Below are 23,844 nucleotides of genomic sequence, written 5' to 3'. Positions count from 1 at the left end.
GTGTTATTCAGTTCAATTGTAAGCATTTCACATTGTATATCAAATCAGTACACTGAACCCCACAAATGCATCAATGTACACAGTTATGATTTAATAAAAACAAAAAGTGTACTCCCATCATTTAAAAGGATTTTTTAACTAAATTAGTATTTTAAACTATACCAATTAAGTTATCTAATTTAATGCTTATTCTAATATTGTATATGTAAAAAACAGAGAGAATGAGGTTAAAAATGAGAAGAAAGGGCGGCGCCTGTGGCTCAGTTGGTAAGGTGCAGGCCCAATATACCGAGGGTGGCGGGTTCAAACCCGGCCCGGGCTGAACTGCAACCAAAAAATAGCTGGGCGCTGTGGCGGGCGCCTGTAGTCCCAGCTACTTGGGAGGCTGAGGCAAAAGAATCGCTTAAGCCCAGGAGTTGGAGGTTGCTGTGAGCCGTGTGATGCCATGGCACTCTACCGAGGGCCATAAAGTAAGACTCTGCCTCTACAAAAAAAAAAAAAAAAAAAGATGGGAAGAAAGTTTCCACTGTTTTCATCACTGTCTTAACATCAACAAAGCAGCATATTTATTACTCAAACAAAACCATTAAGAAGTCTTTGCAAAGCAAACTGCCTTGTAGAAATTTTAATTATAGTATGTGCTTAGTGCAAAAAATAATACATATAATTAACAATCATATGGCTATTTTTGACACTGTATTAACAAACTATCAACTGTACATATTTACTACTCATTAATTTTGCATATCCTAAAACCATTATCCTAATTGATCTTTCCTCTCCCACATGTGGATTCATTTAATAATTCAAGTATTTAAGAGCTAAGAATTGTAAGACATACTTCTCAATCACTATAAATACACAGTTATTCCTTACGGTACCCATTCACCATTCTGAACATCTTATTCTACAATACACTAACATAAACAAGTACAAACACAGAAAGTAAACTATTGCGTCTAATAAAACTCACTATCAGCCAACAAAAGCCATGCATAAGAATCAAGTGTCCAAAATAAAACTAGTGTAAAAACCTGAGATTTCCTTCGGAATGTACATATTTAATTACTGAGATGAATGGTGTTAAAATGGCATGCCATAGAGTGCCCTCTACTGGAAGCTGGAAACTGAAGCCCGAGTACTGTCCTCACTGTGACTGAACTGACAGGTTACCCTCGACAAGCCCCTGCTGCAGTTGTCTGCTTCAGTTACTGGATCTTTCACAGGAAACAGAATGGCCTCTTCAAAAACCTGAAGAACACCAACAGGGGAACGCTACCAATTTCACAGATGATAACAAGAACATCATAAAAGTCACACCAAATTTCTCTATTTCTGTGGTTCATTTAGAGCTACAAGTAGAGGTCCTCAGCACCAAACAATGCTGCAGTTTAAACTAGTTAGCATTTGGAACTCATCTGTTTATTAGTTAGCAACCATATTTAAGCCACTGACATTACTTTCAACATTTAAACAATTTGAGGTCACAAAAAAAAAAAAAAAAGAATTCTAATGTTTTAAGGTGACACATATTAAAAATTGTAAGAAAGGAAATAACAAAAGTCTAAAGTTCTCTGCCCAAAATAACTAGGTAAGAACAAAACCAGCAGAAAAAATAACTCACCCTCCACCTATCCCAACAGGAAGACACATCACATCAGAGCAGAGGACATGGCACTCCACAATTCGAAACATCTCTATTTTAAGATCATTTGTAGCTTTATGTATTTGTAAGCAGATAAACATTTCAGCTAGAAAGGCATGAAATGACTAGATTTCTTTAAATACAAAAATTATCAAATATTAAAATCCATTAAAAACTCCCTTTCTCTTTATGTATTCTCAAAGCAGCAAATTTGAAATAGCAGTATTTTTTTTTTTTTTTTGTAGAGACAGAGTCTCACTTTATGGCCCTCTGTAGAGTGCTGTGGCCTCACACAGCTCACAGCAACCTCCAACTCCTGGGCTTAAGCGATTCTCTTGCCTCAGCCTCCCGAGCAGCTGGGACTACAGGCGCCCACCACAACGCCCGGCTATTTTTTGGTTGCAGTTTGGCCGGGGCTGGGCTTGAACCCGCCACCCTCGGTATATGGGGCCGGTGCCTTACCGACTGAGCCACAGGCACCGCCCTGAAATAGCAGTATTTTACTTCCATGTGCCTCTTATTTCAACTTGATAACACTATGGCACATAAGTGAGGGAGGGATATGATTATTAATGAAGCATTGCTTTTCAATTCAATAACATGGAAAGGAAAACACTCTTAAACAGTATCACCAACATTCTTAAAACGTCAGAACCTTTATAAACTCAATAATCTTTATTCCAAACCCCGCTCTAAGAACGATTTTACTTCTTTCACAGTAAGAAATGAAATTACCTGCTTTCTTGCCTGCGATAGTCTGGCTGCTGCTCTGCTCTGATCATCGGCTTCACCATCCCTCGCTCAGCCGTGCTGGAGGCAGACGGTGCTCTGTCGCTGTCCAGCCTAGTGGTGCTCTGTGCCGGAGGGAAACACAGTGCGTTTAGAACACCCTGCAGACCAGCCCAGCCTGACACTCAGCACTGCAGGCAGAGTTCTGGGGCAGGCCAGAAAGCAGCAGAGCCAAGGCTGAGGACACCATGTCCACAGGGATATGCCCGAAGCTCACTGGCATTAAAAGAACGATAAAAACACTTAGCCACTTTCATTTTCAAAGAGCTGGGAGCTGGCTTTAAAATACAGGCATGCAAAATTGGTACATATACACAATAATTTTTCAAAAAGGACAGCAACAATTGATTTTATTCCAGAAAGTTCTTTTAAAATCAGGATAAAACATGAGAAAATATGTACCACCACAAAGAGTTAAGGTCTTCTATTACCTTTAAGAACATATTTAGAAATGCTACTCATTATAGCTCAATACCTAATGAATTTAGTATAGAAACTGGTTTATTTCTTGCTGTAAATCAACAAAAAGGAAAAACACATCATATGGTAAGATGACACAGTATATTTAAGTACCTCTAAACAGGACACATTTCTAACCACTTGTATGGCATTTTTGGCAAATAAAAAGTACAAGTTATCTGTATTAAGAAAATTATCAGAACGAAATCAAAGATTTATATGTAACGAAATTTGCTGTAGCAAAAATTTCATGTAAAATTTCTTATATCACATCTATTTACTGAAGAAGTTGAGTATAAATACAAAATAAAAATCATCCTTACTTTACCACCTTGAGATTATCATAGTGCTATACATATCTTTATTATTTTCCATAAATAGGAACTATTTGAACAATGCAAAGTATTTTATTTTGTAAAAATATTCTTTTTCATATGCTATAAACATCTCACAATATCAACTTATTTTTATAGACCTGCGATGGCTATATAACACTTTGTTGTCTATTCATCATTTTTCATTAAACCAAGGCTATAACATTGTTTAAAATAATTTTCAGAACAAAGTGACATAACAACTGTTTACAGATAACATCTATTCACACACAATAACTATTTACCTAAGGTACATTTACAGAAATAGAACCCCTGATCAGTGAATGATAGCACTATATAAGCTGTAAAAAAAGGCTGTTATAAAATGACTAGCATTAGGGTAGTGGATAAATAAATTGTTATGCTTATTTGCTTGCATACTACTACATAGTTTTAGATTTCTTGTTTAAAGATTTTAAGTACATAAAAAATGCTCACAAAAACTGAAGATTAGGTGTATGTGGAAAGAAAAATACATCCAACTGTGTTCACACATATAAATGAACACATAAATTCAGAGAGTTCAGAAAAGGATCCATCAAAACATTACCAAGGGCTGACTATAAAGTGTGCGTGAGCAATTTTCATCATTTAACCTTTTTTCCTCTTTTTACCAAGTATTCTATGTGGACTACACACATTTTCATAAGAAACTAACATTGCTTTATAAAGACAATTCTATTTCTATTTAGCTCCTGAAGTACTCATTTACTCTATTATTGACAAGATATTTCCAGAGTCTTTCATGCAGTTGGCACTTTTCTAAGCACTAGGAATACAGCAGTGATATATAAAAGCAAGTTCCATGCTTTCAGAGCTCACATTCTATCGTCAATAGACAAACAGGACAAGTGGCAGATGGTAATAAAGGCTGCGCAAAGAATTTAGTAAGGTGGGGTATGATAGTGATGCGATGCTCAGGGACAACTTTGTCAAATATGTGGCTTTAAACTGGGTTCTGAGATAAGAAGGGGCCGATCATGTGAAAACCAAGGATACAAACAAACACACCAGTGCAAGAAAAGCCTTCAAATGGGAAAGAGGTGGATGGGAGCACAAAGCCCCAAAGGGCTGGACCTGAGTCAGCCAACAGAGCAGTGGCTAGGTAAGACAGAGCGGAAGGAGGCAGGGTCAGGTCACAGAGGCTGGGCAGGCCAGAGAGAAAATTGATTATTTGGAGTTAGAAGCCACTTTGAAAGCAGGGCAGAGACAGAACCTAGTTTGTATTTTTAACATGTGAAGAGAATAAGAGACTGGGCAAACAAAGGGTTACTGCTAGGGAAGCTACACAGCCCTTCCTGCTCCACGATTCCCGTGGCCTGAGCCAGATGGGCAGAGCGCTCCCTGCACTCACAGGCTGAAGACAGAGAGGGACCAACTGGGAGCTGGGAACAGGTTTCCATCAGATCAATGCTGTGGATGGTAGCGTCATTTACTAAGATGAGGAAGGATCAGAAAAAGAAGTCTCCTTGAGAAAGAAAATCTAGTCTGGTTTTAGCTGCGTTGAATTTGAAATACATATAGGACACCCAAGTGGACACATCAAGCAAGCCTTCAGAGAAAAGAGTCTGGAAAGGTCAGGGCCAAAGGGCAGACATTAGGTGGTAATTAACACCAGATGGGGTGCTGTGGTGCGTGCCTGTAACCCCAGCACTTCGGGAGGTCCAGGTGGGAGGATCGCTTTGAGGCCAAGAGTTTGAGACCTGCCTGGGCAACATAGTAAGACTCTCTCTACAAAAAAAAATTTTTTTAATTAGCCAGGTATCATGGCATGTGACTGTAGTCCCAGTTACTCAGGAGGCTGAGCCAGGAGGATCACTTGAGCCCAGGAGGTCAAGGTTTCAATGAACTATAATCATGCCAATACATTCCAGCCCATGCCACAAGCAAGATATTGTCTCTTAAAAAAAAAAAAAAAAATTAAAGTATTGCAAGATTGAAAAAGTATCCAATATATTCAATACTAATAAGAAGCCAGTAGATGAACTAATATATGCCCACATGAGAGAAAAACTCAATTTAATTCAAGTGGGGGGAGGGAGAAGGAGGAGGGGAACTGCTGTGCTCCCCTCACGGGCATGATGTAAAGGCACAGGGCACACCTCCTGGGTGAGGGCACACCGACAACAGGGGCCTTACCTAACAGATGCAAACACTGTAACCTAATCATTTGTACCCTGTATTAATCTGAAATAAAAATAAATAAATAAATAAAAATTAAAAACCAATGAAGCTGGGCATAGTGGCTCATACCTGTAATCCTAGTGCTCCGGGAGGCCAAAACGGGTGGATTGTCTGAGCTCAGGAGTTCTAGACCAGCCTGAGCCAGAAACCCTGTCTCTAAAAATAGTCAGGAGTTGTGGGCACCTGTAGTCCCAGCTACACAGGAGGTTGAGGCCAGAGAATCACTTGAGCCCAAGAGTTTGAGGTTGCTGTGAACTATGATACCATGCCACTCTATCCAGGGAACAAAGTAAGACTCTGTCTCAAAAAAAAATTTTTTAATTAATCGTATTTAAAATCAGTCAGCAGGGTAAGTCACTGAGGGAAGATCATAAACAGAAGGCCCGAGCTCTGCAACCTTAGCCCTTCCAACTTTGAGGGTTCAGCGTAAGAAGAAGAGGCAACAACAAATCAGACCAAGGAGGAACCACCATTTGGTGGGCGAAGAATCAGGAAAGTGACACCCCACAAAGCCAAAACGAGGTATATCCAGGGAAAGGAGGTAGTTAGAAACTGCCCTAACAAGTGGGACAGGACAAAACAGCCCACATCTGAGAAGTGGGAGGCCATCCGTGTTCTGACAGCCAGGGCTGAAGAGGGTGCCAGGGTCAAGAGTCAAGAGGAGTAGAGAACAGAACATAAAGTTGGGGAGTGGAGAGTCTAAGCACGGAGGACACCAGAGATGCTCAACATGCTCCAAGGCTGACAAGAGCACTCCAGAACTGTGGAGGGAGCTGCATTGTGGCCTCCGAAGAACCACATCTTGAGAAGTCAGCTCTCCTGCAATCTGCTTTAGCCAAGGGAAAGCAGAGGAACCAACACTGTATCGTGTAGGCTGACCCCTTAAGAAGACCTGGAAGCTCCCTGGTTCCTGCGAGGCACCACACAGAGTTCTGGCTGCCCCGATGGGGCAGAAGTCCCATGGAGAGGACCTGAGATGACACACGGAGAAGAGCAGCCCTCCCTCCAGCCAGAACATGTCTCTGCATCCAGCCACCAACCGGCTTGCTACTTGAATGCAGGCACACAAGTGACCACCAGCAGGACCAGCAAACAAACTGCCTAAGTGAGCTCAAACCAATAAACAAATAAAACAAATAAAATGGCTGCTGTTACAGTTCAATAACTGATAAGGGACGCTGTGGAAACAAAGTGCCTGAGAGCATTAACTGATGCTAGTATATAAAGTGAGGGGTAGACAAGTGCAGAAGTATGTTATGGTTACAGGTAATCTGACCAGAAGGGCTAGTTACATAAAGGAGCAACACATATGCTCCACTGGGAAGAGAAAGCACAATATCCTGGCCTTGGAGAAAAGGAACAGTCTGCTATCTTCCTTTCCTGTACCACTGTTTGATGAGCTACCACAAAGTCTGTTTTTATACACATGTAAAGAAGTCTTGCATGCATGTTGCCATTACAGTAGTCCCCCTAAATTTCAGTGGTTTTAATTTCCATGGTTTCAATTACCTGAAGTCAACTGTGGTCGGAAAATAGGTGAGTACAATAAATAAAGATATTCTGAGAGTGAATGAGTAAAAGTGAGAAAAAAAGATACATTAACATATCTTTTATTATAGTATATTGCTATAAATATACCATTTTTATTAATTGATGTTAACCTCTTACTATGCTTAATTTATAAAATAAATTATCTTACGTATATAGATAGGAAAAAACAGTACATATGTAGGGCTCCATATTTTCTGGAGATTCAGGCATCCCCTGGGAATCTCTGAATGTGCCCCTTGTGGATAAAGGGGATATCCACGGTGTCCGATAGTGTTAAACACAATCCCATCAGGTCATACATAACTACTTGCCTTGCTTGTTGGCAATGCTGTCCCACTATGAATATCTCCTCCTAAATCAAAAGTTGTCTCCTGAACAATTCTGTCAGGATAAAAAGAATAAGTAGAGAATTAATAACTTTCAAATGACAAGGCACAGCCTCTTCCATGGTAATACAGAAGGAAGAGTTTAGCTAAATACCCCAATCTACAAGAAACTGCCTCATTTTCTATACATAAACTTATAGAAAAACAAAAAAAATCATTAATCTCATGAATTTTTCTTGCTGGTGCATAATGAATACTCTCAGAATCATAAGTTTTTAAACTATAAATTTAAAAAACTGAATGTAAAGAAAAGCGGCTACTTCACTACGTGAACCTACTGAGGCTGCAGACAGTGTACAATGAAGCAACATGCAAAAGACTAAGGAGCGCTTAACCCTACTCCTGGATCCAGGAGGGGGACCACACAGGAGGCAGGGCACAATCGGATGATTTTTTTCCCTAATGCACAGGGATATTACTACTTAGGCTACAAATTGAAAAAATGGGAAATTTTTAATAATGTTAGTAATTAAATCAAGAGTTTTCCTAGTTTAAATGGATTCCTAAAATAGCTCAAAATACCAAAATTTCTAAACACATCATTATGAAAAATTAGCTCAGAATATAGATAAAATCTCATCTTGAAATGTCTAATAGGCTGGGGCAGTGGAATTATCAGCACCAATGAAGCTGCGTGTACCAGCCTCCCTCCACTGCCCAACCTCTCATCACTCATCAGAGACCTAACCCAAGGAGACAGGAGCCTGAATACCAGGAAGCCAATGAAGGTGAACCAGTAAATTAAATGTCCTGGATTTCTGCACAAGGTGATCAAAAAGAATGAAATCTCTTTTGTTACCATATTTGAAAAATTATACAGTCTAATTTCAAAACACCACAGAAACTTAAAACAGTCAATGAAGCCCAATCTATAGAATGAAACAAAAAAGTAATACAGAAGTTCAAAACAATTTTTCAAATTACAAAAGCAGGTACAATTCCTCCTCTAGCTCATCATGAAGAAAATAAAAGTGTCATGTAACACAAAATAATATCATTCTTTAAAATATGAATAATAACTTTTAAAAAATAAAAGCTTCTGGGTGGCACCTGTGGTTCAAAGGAGTAGGGCGCTGGCCCCATATGCCGGAGGTGGTGAGTTCAAACCAGCCCCGGCCAAAAACTGAAAATAAATAAATAAATAAAATAAAAGCTTCTACTAAAAGCTAAATAATCAACTTCCTGCACACAACTTTATACATCACCAAGTTTTATGAAATTAAATAGTCAACACCTATCAGCGAGATAGTCACAGAGACAGAAACGCTCCGTGGAGCCCCGCCAGTCTGAGCGGGGAGATGGGCTCCGCTGCCTGATCTGACAGTGGGAATAGGACAGTGACAGTCACCTCCTGTGCTGCCTGCTACTGCTACACATACCCACTGGTCACCCTCAACTTCCTCTCCTAGACAGTAATGAGTATAATCAATGCCTTTTTGATTCCATTTGTAATCACTGCCCTAGAATAACAAATCTACAACACCATGCATAGCATTTTAATCACCACCGCCCCCCACCACCCCTGCAAAGCTACCTCCATCAAGCTTTAACGTGGCCCAGGTGTACTGTATCTGGGTAGGTGGACAAGTCTAAAGTGACCTTATACATGACTCTGATATTTCTTTGACTGTAACAATCATTTCTCTCTGATCTCAGTACACTGTGAAAGAAAACACTTGGAAAGGCAGTGCAGCAAAGACACCTATGTGCTGTGCCGTCTGCTCATCGGGCGGAAAATTGACGCTGCAGGGGACTTTTCGGTCACTTTAAAAAGCATGAGAAAAAAGCTACTGCAGCCATTTTCCCAAGATCAATATCCTGTCAACTGCAAAAGTGATAATGAAGTAGCTGAACAATATACTATAGCTTTAAATTATCATAACCAAAAGAGAAGTCACATGCCCTCCCACAAAGTTTTACTACTCGGTCATTAAGAAAAGATTTCCCCCCTCTAACAGGCTCACAAAGTAAATCCTCAGAAGAACACTGGGTGGCGCTAAAATATTCCAAATTTCCTAAAAGATCTTAATGTATTTCCTTATAAGACACAAGAAAAGAACCGCAATAAAAAATTTAAAAATCCTAGTAACATAGGATAATTACATAGAACACTATAATTTTTTTTTTTTTTTTTAGAGACAGAGTCTCACTTTGTCACCCTTGGTAGAGTGCTGTAGCATCACTGCTCACAGCAACCTCCAGCTGTTGGGCTTAGGCAATTCTCTTGCCTCAGCCTCCTAAGTAACTGGGACCACAGGTGCCCACCACAATGCCTGGCTATTTTTTGTTGTTGTTGCAGTTAGGCCGGGGCCAGGTTCAAACCCGCCACCTTCGGTAATATGGGGCCAGTGCCCTACTCAGTGAGCCACAGGCGCTCACTGTTTTAGTATACTGGCTAAAAAAAAAAAAAAAAATCAAAGTTTAAATAAAATTTAAAACCAGTAAGAACTTCTGACTTTAAGAGGAAATTAAGACTTTCCTGTCTTCTTCCCTTTAAACCCAATCCAAATTAACAAAATATGAACCAGAATCACAAACCCCACCATGACTTTTTTAAACTGAAAGAAAAAAAAAAAAAAGCCAAGTCACCTTTGTGTAATTCAAATTACCTTAGGTATGATCAAAATATTCTAAATCCTAAGGCTGGTCTCTAATACTTACCCAGGTTTATGTCTTGGACCCTTAACCATCAGGCCTCCATCCACAGATCTTTTGGTGAGAGCATGATCCTGGCTGGGGTCCACAAACTTGAACACATGAGAGGCCCCAAACTGCACTTTCATGCCACTCTGCAGCATGGTGGTCTCTGAGATGCGCTGGCCCTCCACGTAGGTTTCAGCATCCACACTTCTAGGTGTCACGGTGACCACTCCATCCATGTTGGTGAGGTCACAGTGATGGGGCTGAATTCCTGGACCAAATAACTGAAAACAGAAGGACACCAAAGAAACTCGTCAGGAAGAACACCGTACTTAAAAACAGAATTTCAAAACTATGAGCACCCCTTTTATGATAAATGTAATCTGATAAGTTCTAGATTTTAAGTGCTTTTTTTAAAGCAGATTTCCCCCAATAGTATAATTCCTAATTCCACTGTCAAAATAGTGTCAAACAGACCTTTTATTTTTGGACGCAGTAACTTAAGGCATATTGTAACTTTGCAGTAAAAAGCATACACCTTAACAAACATTCATTTGATAATTTAACAGACAAACCGACACCAGAGGATCACTTAAGGCAGTGGTTCTCAATCTTCCTAATGCTGCAATGTATTTTCATTATTACAAAGGGGTCGCGACCCACAGGTTCAACTTAAGCTGACTTAAGTCTAAGAGTTCGAGATCAGCCTGAGCAACATAGTGAGACCCTGTCTCTACAAAATATTAAAAAAAAAAAAAATTAGCCAGGTGTGGTGGCACATGCCTGTAGTTCCAGTTACTACGTAGGCTGAGGTGGGAGGAGCACTTGGAGCCAAGGTTTTGGAGGTTATAGAGAACTACAATTACACCACTGCACCCCAGTCTAGGCAATTGATCAAGATCCTATCTCAAAACACAGACAGAAAATACCTATTTTTGTCACGGCTGTGCTAAGAATGAAGGAAGGAAGGACAGAACTGAGACCACCACCACATGCTCTCATCACGCTACAACTGAGAAACAAAAGTACAGAGCAAAGGGGGATGTGCCTGGGCTGGACTGGACTTCAAGGAAGAGACAAATCCTGACCTCACTAATTTAGAGAATGTGTTAAAATCTGTTTTAAGTACAGGCAAACTGTGTTCAGCTAGCGTTTTAAGTATAATTTATTGAATGCCTACTGCTATGTGTCAGACACAGTAACAGGCACTTCTGCACAGGTTACTGCCTATAACCGTGACGCAGACCTATAAAAACATCACCATCACCACCATCTTTTAGAGAAAAGGAAGCATTGCAGAAGAATGTGAGCCCAAGTTTTTAAAGGTAGTGCTTGACCATAAACTCACACCCTGCTCTTTCACTAAAGAGTAAAATGACCCTGAGTTGACAAACGATGTTCTGTATTTTGCCATGTATAATGCTCACTTTTTGGCCCAAATTTCTGAGGAAAATAAGGATGCACACCATACATGAGTAGTATATATGTATACTCAGGAACCAGGAGCCCAGGAGGCCTGCCAGGACTGCCGCACCTCCCATATAGGCCTACCAGGCACATGAGGTTCCAGTCTGCGAGGGTCCAGGATCGGGTGGGAGCGGCCTTTGCTCAGTGCTATGATCATGAAAGAGGGTAGTAACAGGGCTGGTGAGTCAGTGTGTGGCTACACAGGGTTTGGCCTAAGACCTGAGGCCCAGTGCAGTGGAGCTGTGCCCCCCCTCGTGGCAGGGAGGAAAGGCTCCAGGAAGAGAGGGAAGGGGCACCCTTCACAGAGAGGGAGGCTACGGGAGAGTGGTATGATCTGTACACTTACCAGGGGAGAATTAGCTCTCCCCAGACATCTCTCTCTCTCCTGGCTGAGAGCTGGCCAGTTTCTCAAGGTACATTTTCTTGAAAGTTTGAGCCAAAAATGTGAGTGCACTTTATACATGGGAGTATATCTTACATGGCAAATATACATTTAAATAGAAAATCTATAATTTTAATTCCTTCATTCGTTACCACGTGGCAGGCTCTCTGCCACGCACTGCGCCTCCTGAAACACAAGAGGAGCAGCAGGAGCCTCAGCACTGCATCACGACTGCGCACCTGGATAGAGCTGTCATCCAACTTTTCTGTCCCAACTTCAGTCACACTTAACTGGAGGCGGTAGAGCTTTGGCTTATCTCTGGAGTCAGAGCCATCTGCGAGAAGAGAAGGAAGACAGCTCCATTTGCAAAGTCTAATGTTCTTGTCACATCATTTGAAACAAAAAAAATCCCCAAAGTTTCTATCTTAGAAAGTACTATTCTCACTTAAGATTTCTTTTCAAAGAACTCTCCAACATATAAAACAATGTAACAAGTTAGATACAGGAAATTCAAATTAAGAAACACATCAGCTTCTATTTAATATAAAGTATTATAAAGTATGTTCTTACTACATAAAAAGAAATTTTCACTAACAATTCTGTGGAATTGTTACACTATACACTAACAACTATCTGTATTAGCAAAATGAAGTTTAAAGACACAGAGGCCTTCAGTTCTGCCCAGACCTTCCTGATAGGAAACTGGCCACCCTCAGGGCAAGCAGTTCCTCCAGCCCCGAGGCAGTGTGGCACTGCCAACAGGGATTTAAACAGGATCAAAGTCCTCAAAGATGGAGCCTGACACGTGTCTCCTTGATAATTTCCCCAAGTAATTCCCATGGCCGTTCTTGATTCAGAATTACTGTTAAAAGTGCTTAGCTCCCTAGAGTGGAACCAGGGTGAAGAGTACAAAAGACGACTGACTTTTTTTTTGTCATTGTAGGCCTTTATGAACAACAGGAACTTTTAAATTCCCTGAGTGTGAGATTCTGTGATACGGAAGGCGTGGGGAGGAGGAGGAAGCAGCAGCAGCTGTGCCAAAGACCTGGTCCCATTTACACCCAGACATGTTTGCTTACTTCCCATCGACTATAGCCCAGTTAATCAAGACATCCACTGAAGATTTACTCCGATTTCAGAGTGGTTAACACATGAGAAAAATGTGCCTCAAAGAATTTATGAATTATGATACAGTTTCCAAGTTCAACATTAGCACCACAGCCATGATGGTCAGTCCAGCACTGCAAATACACCAGGGGAGGCTTCCTTCACAGGCCACGTGAGCGTCTCCCTGACCCACCGTGACTCGCCTATTACAGTCGTTGAGTCAGCAGCCAGTTAAAATCTCTAGTCATGGGATTAGGAATGTAAGATTTGGGAGCGTCAAAAGTTAGAGAAGTTTAGAGGGTATGAGCAGGCATCCTGAGTTTTAGACTCCCAAAATCTTAGTGGTGGTGAGATCTCAACTGTCACAGACAAAAGCCACCCTGAATATGCAACTTCTATGAGAACTGATATTTTCGGGTATACAAAGTAATACTCTAATGAAAAAATTTTCTAATTCTAAAATATTTAGAAATATTCAGAAATCTGTGACATATGGGTGAAGGTAAGCTGAGCGAAGGTAAGATGACTGAAGTATTTAAGCAGCACCAACACCTGACACACATTTAAAAGCAGAGTTATCATTTGTGTGACTTCACACGATGCTGGAATGTTTAATTTTCAACTCCAGCTGTTCCAATAAAGTCTTTATCAGAACAAATCCCCAAACCATTCAGGGCTTCTCCTGCACACAGTGTCCTCCCAGACCTGCTGAGTCCCAAACCCCAGGAACATTTGCCATTTTATTTTATAGTTCCAACGAACACCCCTGTGAAGAAACGTGTCCCTCTTCTGTCCTCCCCATCTACTTTTTCATAATAATGCCACTAATCACATTTGAAGATGACTTCTATTCCTCCTCTCTCTTGGCTCCAATCTCCTTTGGGACTTTAAAAAAATCTCTTTACCCTGGCACTGAGCACTCAGCGCATGGTCCACATATGTCACTTCTAAAGAAGACTTACTACGTTCACCGGGAGTAACTATACTAAAAGATAACGAAAACAGAATAATACAATATAGTCAACACAGAAATCACCACAAATTATGAAGAAGCAAAAGGAATAAATAATCATGTGAAACTACAATTGTTTCAATGCAAAGTTAAAAATGTAAGAAAATGAAAAGCACGTCTGTTTAGGAATGAAAGAAAACTTTACATTCACGTTCTTTTGAACTGTGTTTCTGAAAGGTGTCTTGGGAGGTGACACAAAGAAGCCACACACTGGTCCACATGGAAAGACCCAGAGACGCAGGGAGGGAGAGGTGCAGATGCCTCCCCAGCCTCCCCTACTCACCCTCTGTCCTCAAGGGAACCCACCAGCAGAGACATCAGAAATAAACTTCCTGCCCAGTCTCTTATTACCACTTCACAGTAATAAGAGAAAACAATAGTTAAAGCCTTTATAGATACTGAGGACCCTAAATGGTAACCACAGGGTTTAGTGAGTAAAATGGTGTTTGGTATGAGCTGGGGAGAAGGAGGATGTAATCGTGCACTTCCTTCTTCTTAAAACTATGGTCATCAACCCACAGGCAGTAGCAAACGCATAAAACTGTTGGCTACAACAAAAATTCTGTATTTTCTCCCCTTCCTCAAAAAGTATCCCACAAATAGTTAATTTCTTCCCAAAGGGCCTGAGCACCTTTCTTCCCAACAGATAGCTACAGTCAATACAGTCTGCTTTTCTCCAGAAAGCAGAGACAGATCTAAACCACCACCTCGTACCCAGCAGTGCTTCTACAGAATGCTTTCTTCCACATTCTACCCAGGAGGAGAGACAGACTGGTGAACAGAACCCAAGAAGAACCTTTAAACAGCCCTTTGTCCTTACTCCACAATTCTATACAGCCAATGCTGCTTCCCAGGGTGAACCTGAGAAAACAAGGCAGCAAAATAAGCTTCTGGTAAATGAAATGAATTCTGGATATGGAACACTTCCTAGGTACAAATTAATGATAGCACATTAAATTTCTTCTTATGCTAGCACATAAAATAGGTTATTTACATCAACTAAAAAACTGATGCATAAAATATTCAGTCAGTGAACATTATTTTCCCCATAAATTTGTTAGTGCTGTAGTCATAAAAGTAGTATTAAGCATACCATTACCTTCATAAGTGTGATAGCTGTAGTAGGCAAAGTGATTCCCTCTCCCTGGGGTTAAGACACATGCCAGGACCCAGGTGAAGGCAGCATCAGCAGGACAGAGGCCATGCAGAACAGGCGCAAGAGAGGAGGAGGGGAAGAGACATGTTTCAAAGAAAGAAAGCGTACATTTCACCCATTAGCGCTCAGAGCTGTGAGGACAAGACTATACCCGTGCTCCAGCCGGTGTTTTAGAAACCGATACAGAACGTTAAGGGAAACAGCAAGACAACAGGTGAGTCGCCGAGCAGCAAGACAGCAACAGTTGAGTTAGTTGAGTTAGGCCCCACAGAGGGCCACCACCCCTATGGCTGACAGCTTCTGCTCAAAGAACATATTCAACTCCAAAGCAAGAAAAAAATAACATTTATTCCCCATTCTTCCAAAAGACAATGCGTACACATCCACATCTCAAAAAAACTCCTATACACACCTAGCAGACCTCACAACACTGAGGACAGATGTTTTGTTTGGCTCACACAGTGGCAATAAGCTACTTATGAATCATTACAAATCATTATGTATGAACATTATTTTCTTAAAAATGGAAAATAGATCAATTTCATTCAGCATGCTGTAAACAAATAATGAAAACCTAAAAAGACATCATGCCCCAGTAAAAAACCATGGCTTTGGTGTAAGAACGACCTTGGCCTAGCATTCAGGCCTGCCACCACCAGTGAGTTCACCTCCAGACATTAGTCAGACACCTGAACTTTAGGCATTTGTAGAACAACAAATAACACTACCCAGTCCCAAGCAGTCCACAGCTCAGCAGGAGTCCAGCAGTCTCTCTAGACTAGAGATGGAGTCATTCCTCACTGAGTCACGGGAAGGCAAGCAGGAACAATCTTATTCACCTCTATGGTGCACTGCTTTGCCTACAGCAGAAGGTCAACAAATGCTGACTTAAGGTAGTGGAGTGCCCTGAGGAAAGCAATGTATTAACAAGCATGTGATACAGGTTGTTGTGGTATTGTGGTGGAAGGTAGAACAGAGTATCTACAATCTGCCATCTTTTCACACCTATAAAAAACTTCTATACACTTCCACAAGTGTAAAACAAGCAGTCCAAATAACAATTCCCACTAGAATATAAATTCCTGAGGTCAATGGTTTTATTAACCTGTTTTGCTGGTGCTCCAAACCCATGGCACAAAACGGTATGTGACAAATGGTTAAGCATTCAGTAAATACTGGTCAATACTGGTCAAACGAACGAAGGAATCCATTCTCATCCTGCCTCTCTATCCACCAAAATAAACTTCCTATTACTCATTTGAAAATTACTCTGTTAGCAACAATTTACCACTTTCTCTGACAGCTAACACCCATTAATCCTCAAATACATGGATTTGGGGAAAACAATTGCTACTTTTCAGCATTTAATGTAAAAATGTAAAGGGCAGAATCAATGCCTAAAAAATATTCTAAAAAATTTTAAGTTAAAAAGCATATGGCTGCCTCACTGTTGCCATCCTTCTTCTGGGACGACCAAGTACCAATCACCTTTCACACCAGAGACACCCAGTAATACTGGAACGTGCTTCTAAACTATAGAAAGAAAACAAACTGCAAATCAATTTTCTAGCCAGAGAAGTAAGGGACAAAGCAGTTACTAATATATTCCTTGGAAATACCTAATCAATTATAAAAAGTCTTCAAATCTAACTTTTTAATGTATAAAAACCACACACCACTGACCATAGAGTACTATCAAAACAATACTGTCACTTCCTGTACCAAGAGAACCTAGCTGTACCATTCGACTGCTAGACAACAAATACCACATCTAATCATTAGTTAATTATAACTTAACTATAAGAAACTAAACAAACCTTGTAAATAAAAATATATACTCAAAAAACCACAATTCATACCCATGGAACCCTATATTATCTCCACAGCTGATATACTTTTCTGCTAATTTTTTCCATGATTACTAATTGAGCTTTATCCAAATGCAGTTTGGAAAAGGGGTGTAACAATGATCTTCAGAGCATTTTATAACGCAGGTCACATAACACAAGTTAAACAAATTAGGTAATTTTAGCTGAATGATAAGTATGTTATATGTAGCACACATAAACACAAATATATACAACACTATATAGGGATGTGTATGTATAGAAAACATTTCTTTAAGAATGTCAATGTATTCCTCTCTCTAATGGCTAACCTGAGACAACAGCTTTAGCCCTTGAGAGTTCTAAAATAAACCTAGCCCCTTATCATTTTAAAATCAAACAGCTTTCCTCTCACTAAATGAATTTCTTAGATGTTCTACAAAATTTAAAGACATGTATTCTTTTAGACATTATACGGGGTAAGATTTTACACACACAAACACATCTCTACTAAATCTGCCCCAGGAGAGTAAATTTCAATTTGTCATTTTTAGGAGATTATTTTAATTAAAAGTTATCTTGGAAAAAATCATTTTAAACTCTCTTAAAACTATATAGTATTTTAATTTTTTTCTTAATACTCATTTTTGTCCATGCAAATTTTATTTTTATGCATAACCTTTAGTTTTTTGACCAAAAAAAAAAGGTCTAAAAACATTAAGTCAGCCCAATATAAAGGCCCCTTAAATAAGATGCATGACAAAGTACAAGCACTTAAAGCTAAAAATGCATGCACATTTCCCAGTATGACCAGCTGCCTCACCTGGGCTTAACTCCACTAAATACGGCAGTTTCTCAGGGGGAAGGGCAGAGCCATAGCCAGCAGCATCAGCTCTCTCCTTCCCTTTCAGCTGCTTCCCTTCCAGATGTTTCTTTGTTTTCTTTGGGATGTAATCTGGTGGCCTCCTCTTCAATTGAAAGACTAGAATCCCTAGAACAGTAACATTGGAAATCATCAAGAGACCCAGGTTGGCCTGGATGGCCAGCTCACTGGCAGTCTACTAAACAAAGAGTTATCATCAATAAGAAGAACGAAACTTGATAACATCTGCCAAAGAATCACTGAACCAAATCTTCCCCAACTTCTACTTTTACACAAAAGAAGAATTACTAGTTTCATGGTGTGTTCTGAAAAGCTCCAACAAGCAATTTTCAAAAATTATTTTAAATTACCCAAGGATATCATATGCTTGAAAAACAACACAACATATCATCTAAGAATAAATGAAGGCTTATATTAGTAAACAACCTTATGATAATATACTCAGACACATAAAAACATATTCACACACAAATTATATACAGCATAAATACATAAAATATATTTTAGTTGATATGATTTTTATTTAATTCCACTGAATTAACCCTGAATTCAAGGCAATTTGACTTTAATAAAGTTTAACTTTATACCTTTTTAAAAAAGTACTAACCAAGTGTTTTCAAGAGGTTAGAAATCTGCTTGCTTGCTAGTATTTTCTTTTCTTTTTTTTTTTGTATTTTAAAACTACCAACCTACATTTAATACTGACATAATAAATTGGCAATAAACACTGATATCCTTACTAATGCAAAGGTTTTCTATTGAGCAACAGTCAATTCATGACAATGATCTTCCCCTTCTTGATGCAGTGCTAATACTCTGGCTTTTCCGTGAGCTGCTGTTCACCTGCCATGTAACTGTTAAGGTCTGCATAGGAGATTCAGGCAATCTGAGCGTGGCCCTAGGAGCCACCCAACAAGTCCACAAAGAAGAAAAACAGCTACACAAGAAAACATCCATTAAAAAATATTCACGTGGGCGGCGCCTATAGCTCAAAGGCGTAGGGCACCAGCCCCATATATCGGACGTGGTGGGTTCAACCCCGGCCCCATCCCCTCCCCTCCCAAAAAAAAATTCATGTATACATCTCCTGAATCATCTGATAAGTTGAACAACTGGTATATCCATACAAATCCAAAGTCAGTAATCCTTTAACAAACAAAAATCACTCTTTACCTTTGTCACTGGGCCATTCCCTGAAGATCTGTAAGGGACACTCATCGTCATCAAGGATGGCCTCTTTAGCACCTTTCTCATCAGAATGCTGAGACCCGGGAGGAAGCATGACCTAAAAAGTAAGTAAGTAACTGTCAACATTAGCACATTAGCAAGGATTTAAACAATCAAATTCATCGAGCACTACAAATTCTCATTCATCAAATAATCATCAATGAAAATGAAGGAAATAATTTATATTAGAAAGTTAAGCTAGCTCATTTGATAGTTTTTACTTAACTGGTCCCCTAAAAAGAACTATTACGAGTGTGTGAGCTTTTTTAAGTAAGTGAAGTGATGGTTATGTTAATCAGTTTGATGTGAGCATTCCACATTGTATATCAAATCAGTACACTGTACCCCATAAATGTACAGTTATGATTTAATAAAAATATTTTATATGGAAAGATTTTATATAATGGTTAAATTCTAAGTAACCTCTTAGTCTTAAGGAAAGACAGTTTCACTGTTACAATTTCAAACTCCCTAATCCCTAACCCAGCTTTTCACATTCAAATAATGGTTTTTATTAAGTAGGTTCATACGACATGGATCTTTTATTTTTTTATTTTATTTTATTTATTTATTTTTTTTACTTTTTTGAGACAGAGTCTCAAGCTATTGCCCTGGGTAGAGTGCCATGGCATCATAATTCACAGCAACCTCCCACTCTTGGGCTCAAGTGATCCTCTTGCCTCAGTTTTCTATTTTTAGTGAGACAAGATCTCGCTTTTTGCTCAGGCTGGTCTCAAACTCATGACCTCAAGCAAACTCCCCACCTTGGCCTCCCAGAATGCTAGGATTATAGGTGTGAGCCACCAAGCCGGTCCAACATGGATCTTTTAAAATCACCACTACACATCAAACAACCAGGACAGTTTTCATAAAGTGGGCTCAGGCAACATGGGCTCTTTTAGGGTAACTATCACACAATAAACCAGAATAGGGCTGATTTCTTTTTCTTGTACATAATCTATCTTCATGTATACATTTTAAATACACCATTTAAGTATTTTATGGGGCTACTTATTCACGCAACAAATTTTTTTAAGCAACTATTTTAAGATACTATGTTCAACATACTCTTAAAAATTCATAGTGCTATATTACAAATGTTTTTACTGTAGCCAAACAATTTTGTTAAACATCTAAGAAAGCTCCAAGAAATGCATATCAGAGAGCAGAGCAGTAGACAACACTTGCCCAACAGCCTTCTATGCTCCATGGGCCCGTGCGCCATCTTCACCATAATACAACACTAACACTGACCAGAACACAGTCACAGGGAACAGGAAGAGAAAGCCTGTCACTGGCATCTGAATTTTGTTTTCAACCTGTAGTTAACGGAATGGTGTTAGCATAATAGATCTTACCACCCAAATGTACCACAGTGTCCACACACCAATGGATTAGACTCTTCCATAGAACCTTATACTTTCTCTCTGTACTGCTTCAATTACCTCAAAAGGACAAACTAATCAGTCTTATGATAAATTAATCTTTCTTTAGAGCATTTGCATTAAATTCAGTATCTTGGCTGAGAACACATACTACTTAAAGATCTGACCTTCATTCATCTCTTTAGTTTCAATCTTTGCCTAACGTTCAAAGCCAAATGGAAAAGGCCATGGCGGGGTAGGATGACATGTCTGACCTCCTGTCTCATGGCCAGCAAATCAGCTTTAGGGTATTTCTGGGGTTCTCTTGGGAAAAATGGGATTCAGTCAGCTAGTGGGCTTAAGATTTTATTTTACTTCACAACTATAAATCCAAATACCTTTGAGATTGTTGACCCAAAATGTAAGCTCTATAAAATAATTTAGAGAGGTTTATTCTGAGCTGAATATGTATGGCTATGACCTGACCCTTCATAATCTCAAAAGTTCCTAAGAAAGTGTTCTGAAGGTGATGGGTTACAGTTTTGTTTTACACATTTTAGAGTCAAGAATTATAATTATTAAAATTATAAATCAATACATGGAATGTATACATTGGTTTGCTCCAAAAAGCAGGATGTCTCCAAGCACAGGATGAGAGGGCTTACATGTTATAGGTGAAAAGGTTTGGAATCAGTAGGAAAAAAAAAACATTTTTAGGTAAGGAATTCTATTAATCATAGAGCCAGCCATGGCACACTGACTCACAGTGATGGCCTGCAGGTGTGACTGCACCTCTAGAAGAGGTGAAACGAGCTGTGTCCACCTCCTTTCCCTGGATGGCCAGGAACCTCAGTTTCAGGTTTGTCTGAGGTCCCCTTCGCCAAGAGAGGGTCTGTTCAGTCAGTGTAGGAGGTAGAATTTTATTTTTAGCTCATGAGACAAATGAGGATGACTTCCCATATTTGCTTTAGTAATTCACTTTGGAATATATTATGATTTCACAATGTTCATTATTCCAAGAGCTATGTGAAGAAAGATTTTCAATTTAAAATGAGGTAGTTTAAGTGTTTTTGTTTTCTATTTCTGGCTATTTTGTGTAAAATATGAATAATAAGGCATGTAAAATGTGTATATTTTAAGAAATACATGATTTGGTTTTACTAATAAAAAATTAATTTTTTATGTTTCCATTAAAACATTTTTGATAGGGATGAAATATTTGTTTGATAGGAATGTCTGCTCCACAAACATTAACATTTAAAAATCAGCAAAATGCACATATTTCATTAAAAAGGAAGAGCCAAATAGCAGGGAACCACTCACAGTCCTCAGACAGAGACTACTTCTCACTCTTCCAGGGCCCCCCTCGCTCCACCTTTGCTATCTGGTGACCTTCATCCATCACTCAGTTAAGTAACTTCTCTAGGAAGCCCTCAGTGACCTCCATTCTAATAAAAGCTCCTTGCTTGTATTTCTAGTTCATGGCATGTCTGTCTTCCTTTACTGTAAGTTTTTTAAGGGCAGCTCTTATTATCCCACCATAGTTTCTAACGAATAGAAGGAACTTAAATATATATTGAATAATTAAACAAATAGATCTTAAAAATATACAAAGAACATGAAATAGTATTATTTATAAGATGAAAAGCCAAGAAATAAAGAATTTCTAATTCAAAATAAAAATAATAATCGACTCCCAGTTTGTGTTGTCTAAGCTTACAAAAAATTGTTATGGCAATAACAGAGCAGAAAACCCAAACTGAGAAAGAATTTCAAAAGAAGTCATCAAATGACGTCAAAGGGACTGTAATAAAAGCCAAAACTTGCACAACATCAAACCCTGATTCAGTTGTCCTATCACTTTCTCATTTTTATCAGTAAAGTTTCAATCAGAAATCATTGAAAGGATTAAATGCTGTAAAAGTACTATTACACACTATATCACATGCAATTTTATGGAACTGATGATACTATTAAATAGGCTTATATATACTTAACAAGAAAAACATTCCTTTAGCAAATAACTTGAACAGTATCAGGTGCAACAAAGGTATTCTTACAGTCCACAGCCCTCCAGGGGGACACAGCTGGAAAGAGTTAGGCCTATGTCAAGTAACGCAGACTCTATTTATACCGCCACCTTGCTAAGAGCTAATAACCAATTTTAAGTATAAAACAAACTTAACAAAATCCATCATATCCATGGATTTAAAATTATTCCATAGGTAAATTATGTCTCCTATATATATAACATTTGTCATATGTTTCTTCTGAAAAGAAAAGTAATTATCTCACAAGCCTTAGAATTATAAAAGGGCTTTTCTCTACCTCATATTCACCTGCTATGAGGAAAATGCACAGCACATCCTCTACCTCAAGTATTATTCCCTCACAGAGAATACATGACCATCTCACCTACATAACCTTCCAGCCTTATACCTTGTCAATGAATTTCAGGTGGTGACAGCTACTTTACCTATGAACCTTACTATTCAGAAGTAGAAGTATTTTTTTTTTTATTTCCCTTCTTGGAGAACCTTTTGTCCTTTAAATTTATCAATACTATTTCTTCCTATTTCCTACTAACAAAGCCAAAGAAATAAAAACCTGCATCAAATTACCAAATACCCATGTACTCAGACTCATCTCTCTTCTCCCATCCCCACGATAAAATGAGCTTTGCTGTATTTCCTTCTGATTCTGAATAACACAAACTCTGTAAAAAAAAAAAAAAAAAAAAATTCAAATACAGAAAAAGCAAAAGGAAGAAAAAAACTACTGTAGGAGAACTGAATTTTTGTGATACATTTATTTTATAAGGAGCTTCACATCTTAATTGTAACAAGACATGGTAAGTCTTCTATTCTCCCTCCTGCTCTTATGGGGGTTGACTGCAAGCCGGTGTGTCACAGCCCCACACTGACCTTCCTCTATATAGGCTTGTATGATACACACACAGCAGTTCCTTGTCTCACTTTATGAGACTACTATAACAAAAATAGGGTATTTTTAAAACGTAAAGGCATACTCCTCTTTACTGTGCTTTGTTTTATTGCATTTCACAGATGATGCTGTTTTGTTGTGTTTTTTAACAAAGTGACAGAATGGGGCCGCGACCCGCAATCGGTGTCCGCCGGACCTCCGCACGCCCTGACCAGGACCTCCAGGAGCCATGCAACCCCACGTCCTCCCTCCTGTACCCTCCCTGCCTCCACACCAGCCCGTTCATCTGGCCAGGGACTCTGGTAGCCATGTGCCCTCTGGAGCCCTCCCTGCCTCTGTGTGGAGCCCTTCTCCTGGCCAGAGACTACTGGAGCCTTGGGCCATGTGTGCCAAAGTCACTGGGCGCCAGGCACTCCCAGAACCGTGTGCACCACCCCCCTACCCTGTTA

General features: G+C 39.4%; 1 protein-coding gene across 10 annotated transcripts in view; it reads right to left on the bottom strand.

Annotated features, from left to right (window-relative positions):
• Positions 1–23,844, bottom strand: part of AFDN (afadin, adherens junction formation factor) — a 156,626-nt gene that overhangs the window by 59,309 nt on the left and 73,473 nt on the right. For all 10 annotated transcript variants that reach the window (XM_053591037.1, XM_053591038.1, XM_053591040.1 and 7 more), the window contains exons 7-12: positions 19,035–19,146; positions 17,802–17,969; positions 12,117–12,211; positions 10,050–10,312; positions 7,314–7,383; positions 2,381–2,499 (exon numbers count right to left, since the gene is read on the bottom strand). In XM_053591037.1, the coding sequence (XP_053447012.1) occupies positions 2,381–2,499; positions 7,314–7,383; positions 10,050–10,312; positions 12,117–12,211; positions 17,802–17,969; positions 19,035–19,146 (827 nt within the window). The remainder of the gene's footprint in view (positions 1–2,380; positions 2,500–7,313; positions 7,384–10,049; positions 10,313–12,116; positions 12,212–17,801; positions 17,970–19,034; positions 19,147–23,844) is intronic.

This window comes from Nycticebus coucang, chromosome 5 (assembly GCF_027406575.1).
Source record: "Nycticebus coucang isolate mNycCou1 chromosome 5, mNycCou1.pri, whole genome shotgun sequence".
In the NCBI taxonomy this organism is placed as follows: Eukaryota; Metazoa; Chordata; class Mammalia; order Primates; family Lorisidae; genus Nycticebus; species Nycticebus coucang.
This window is presented reverse-complemented; position numbering and strand designations above follow the sequence as displayed.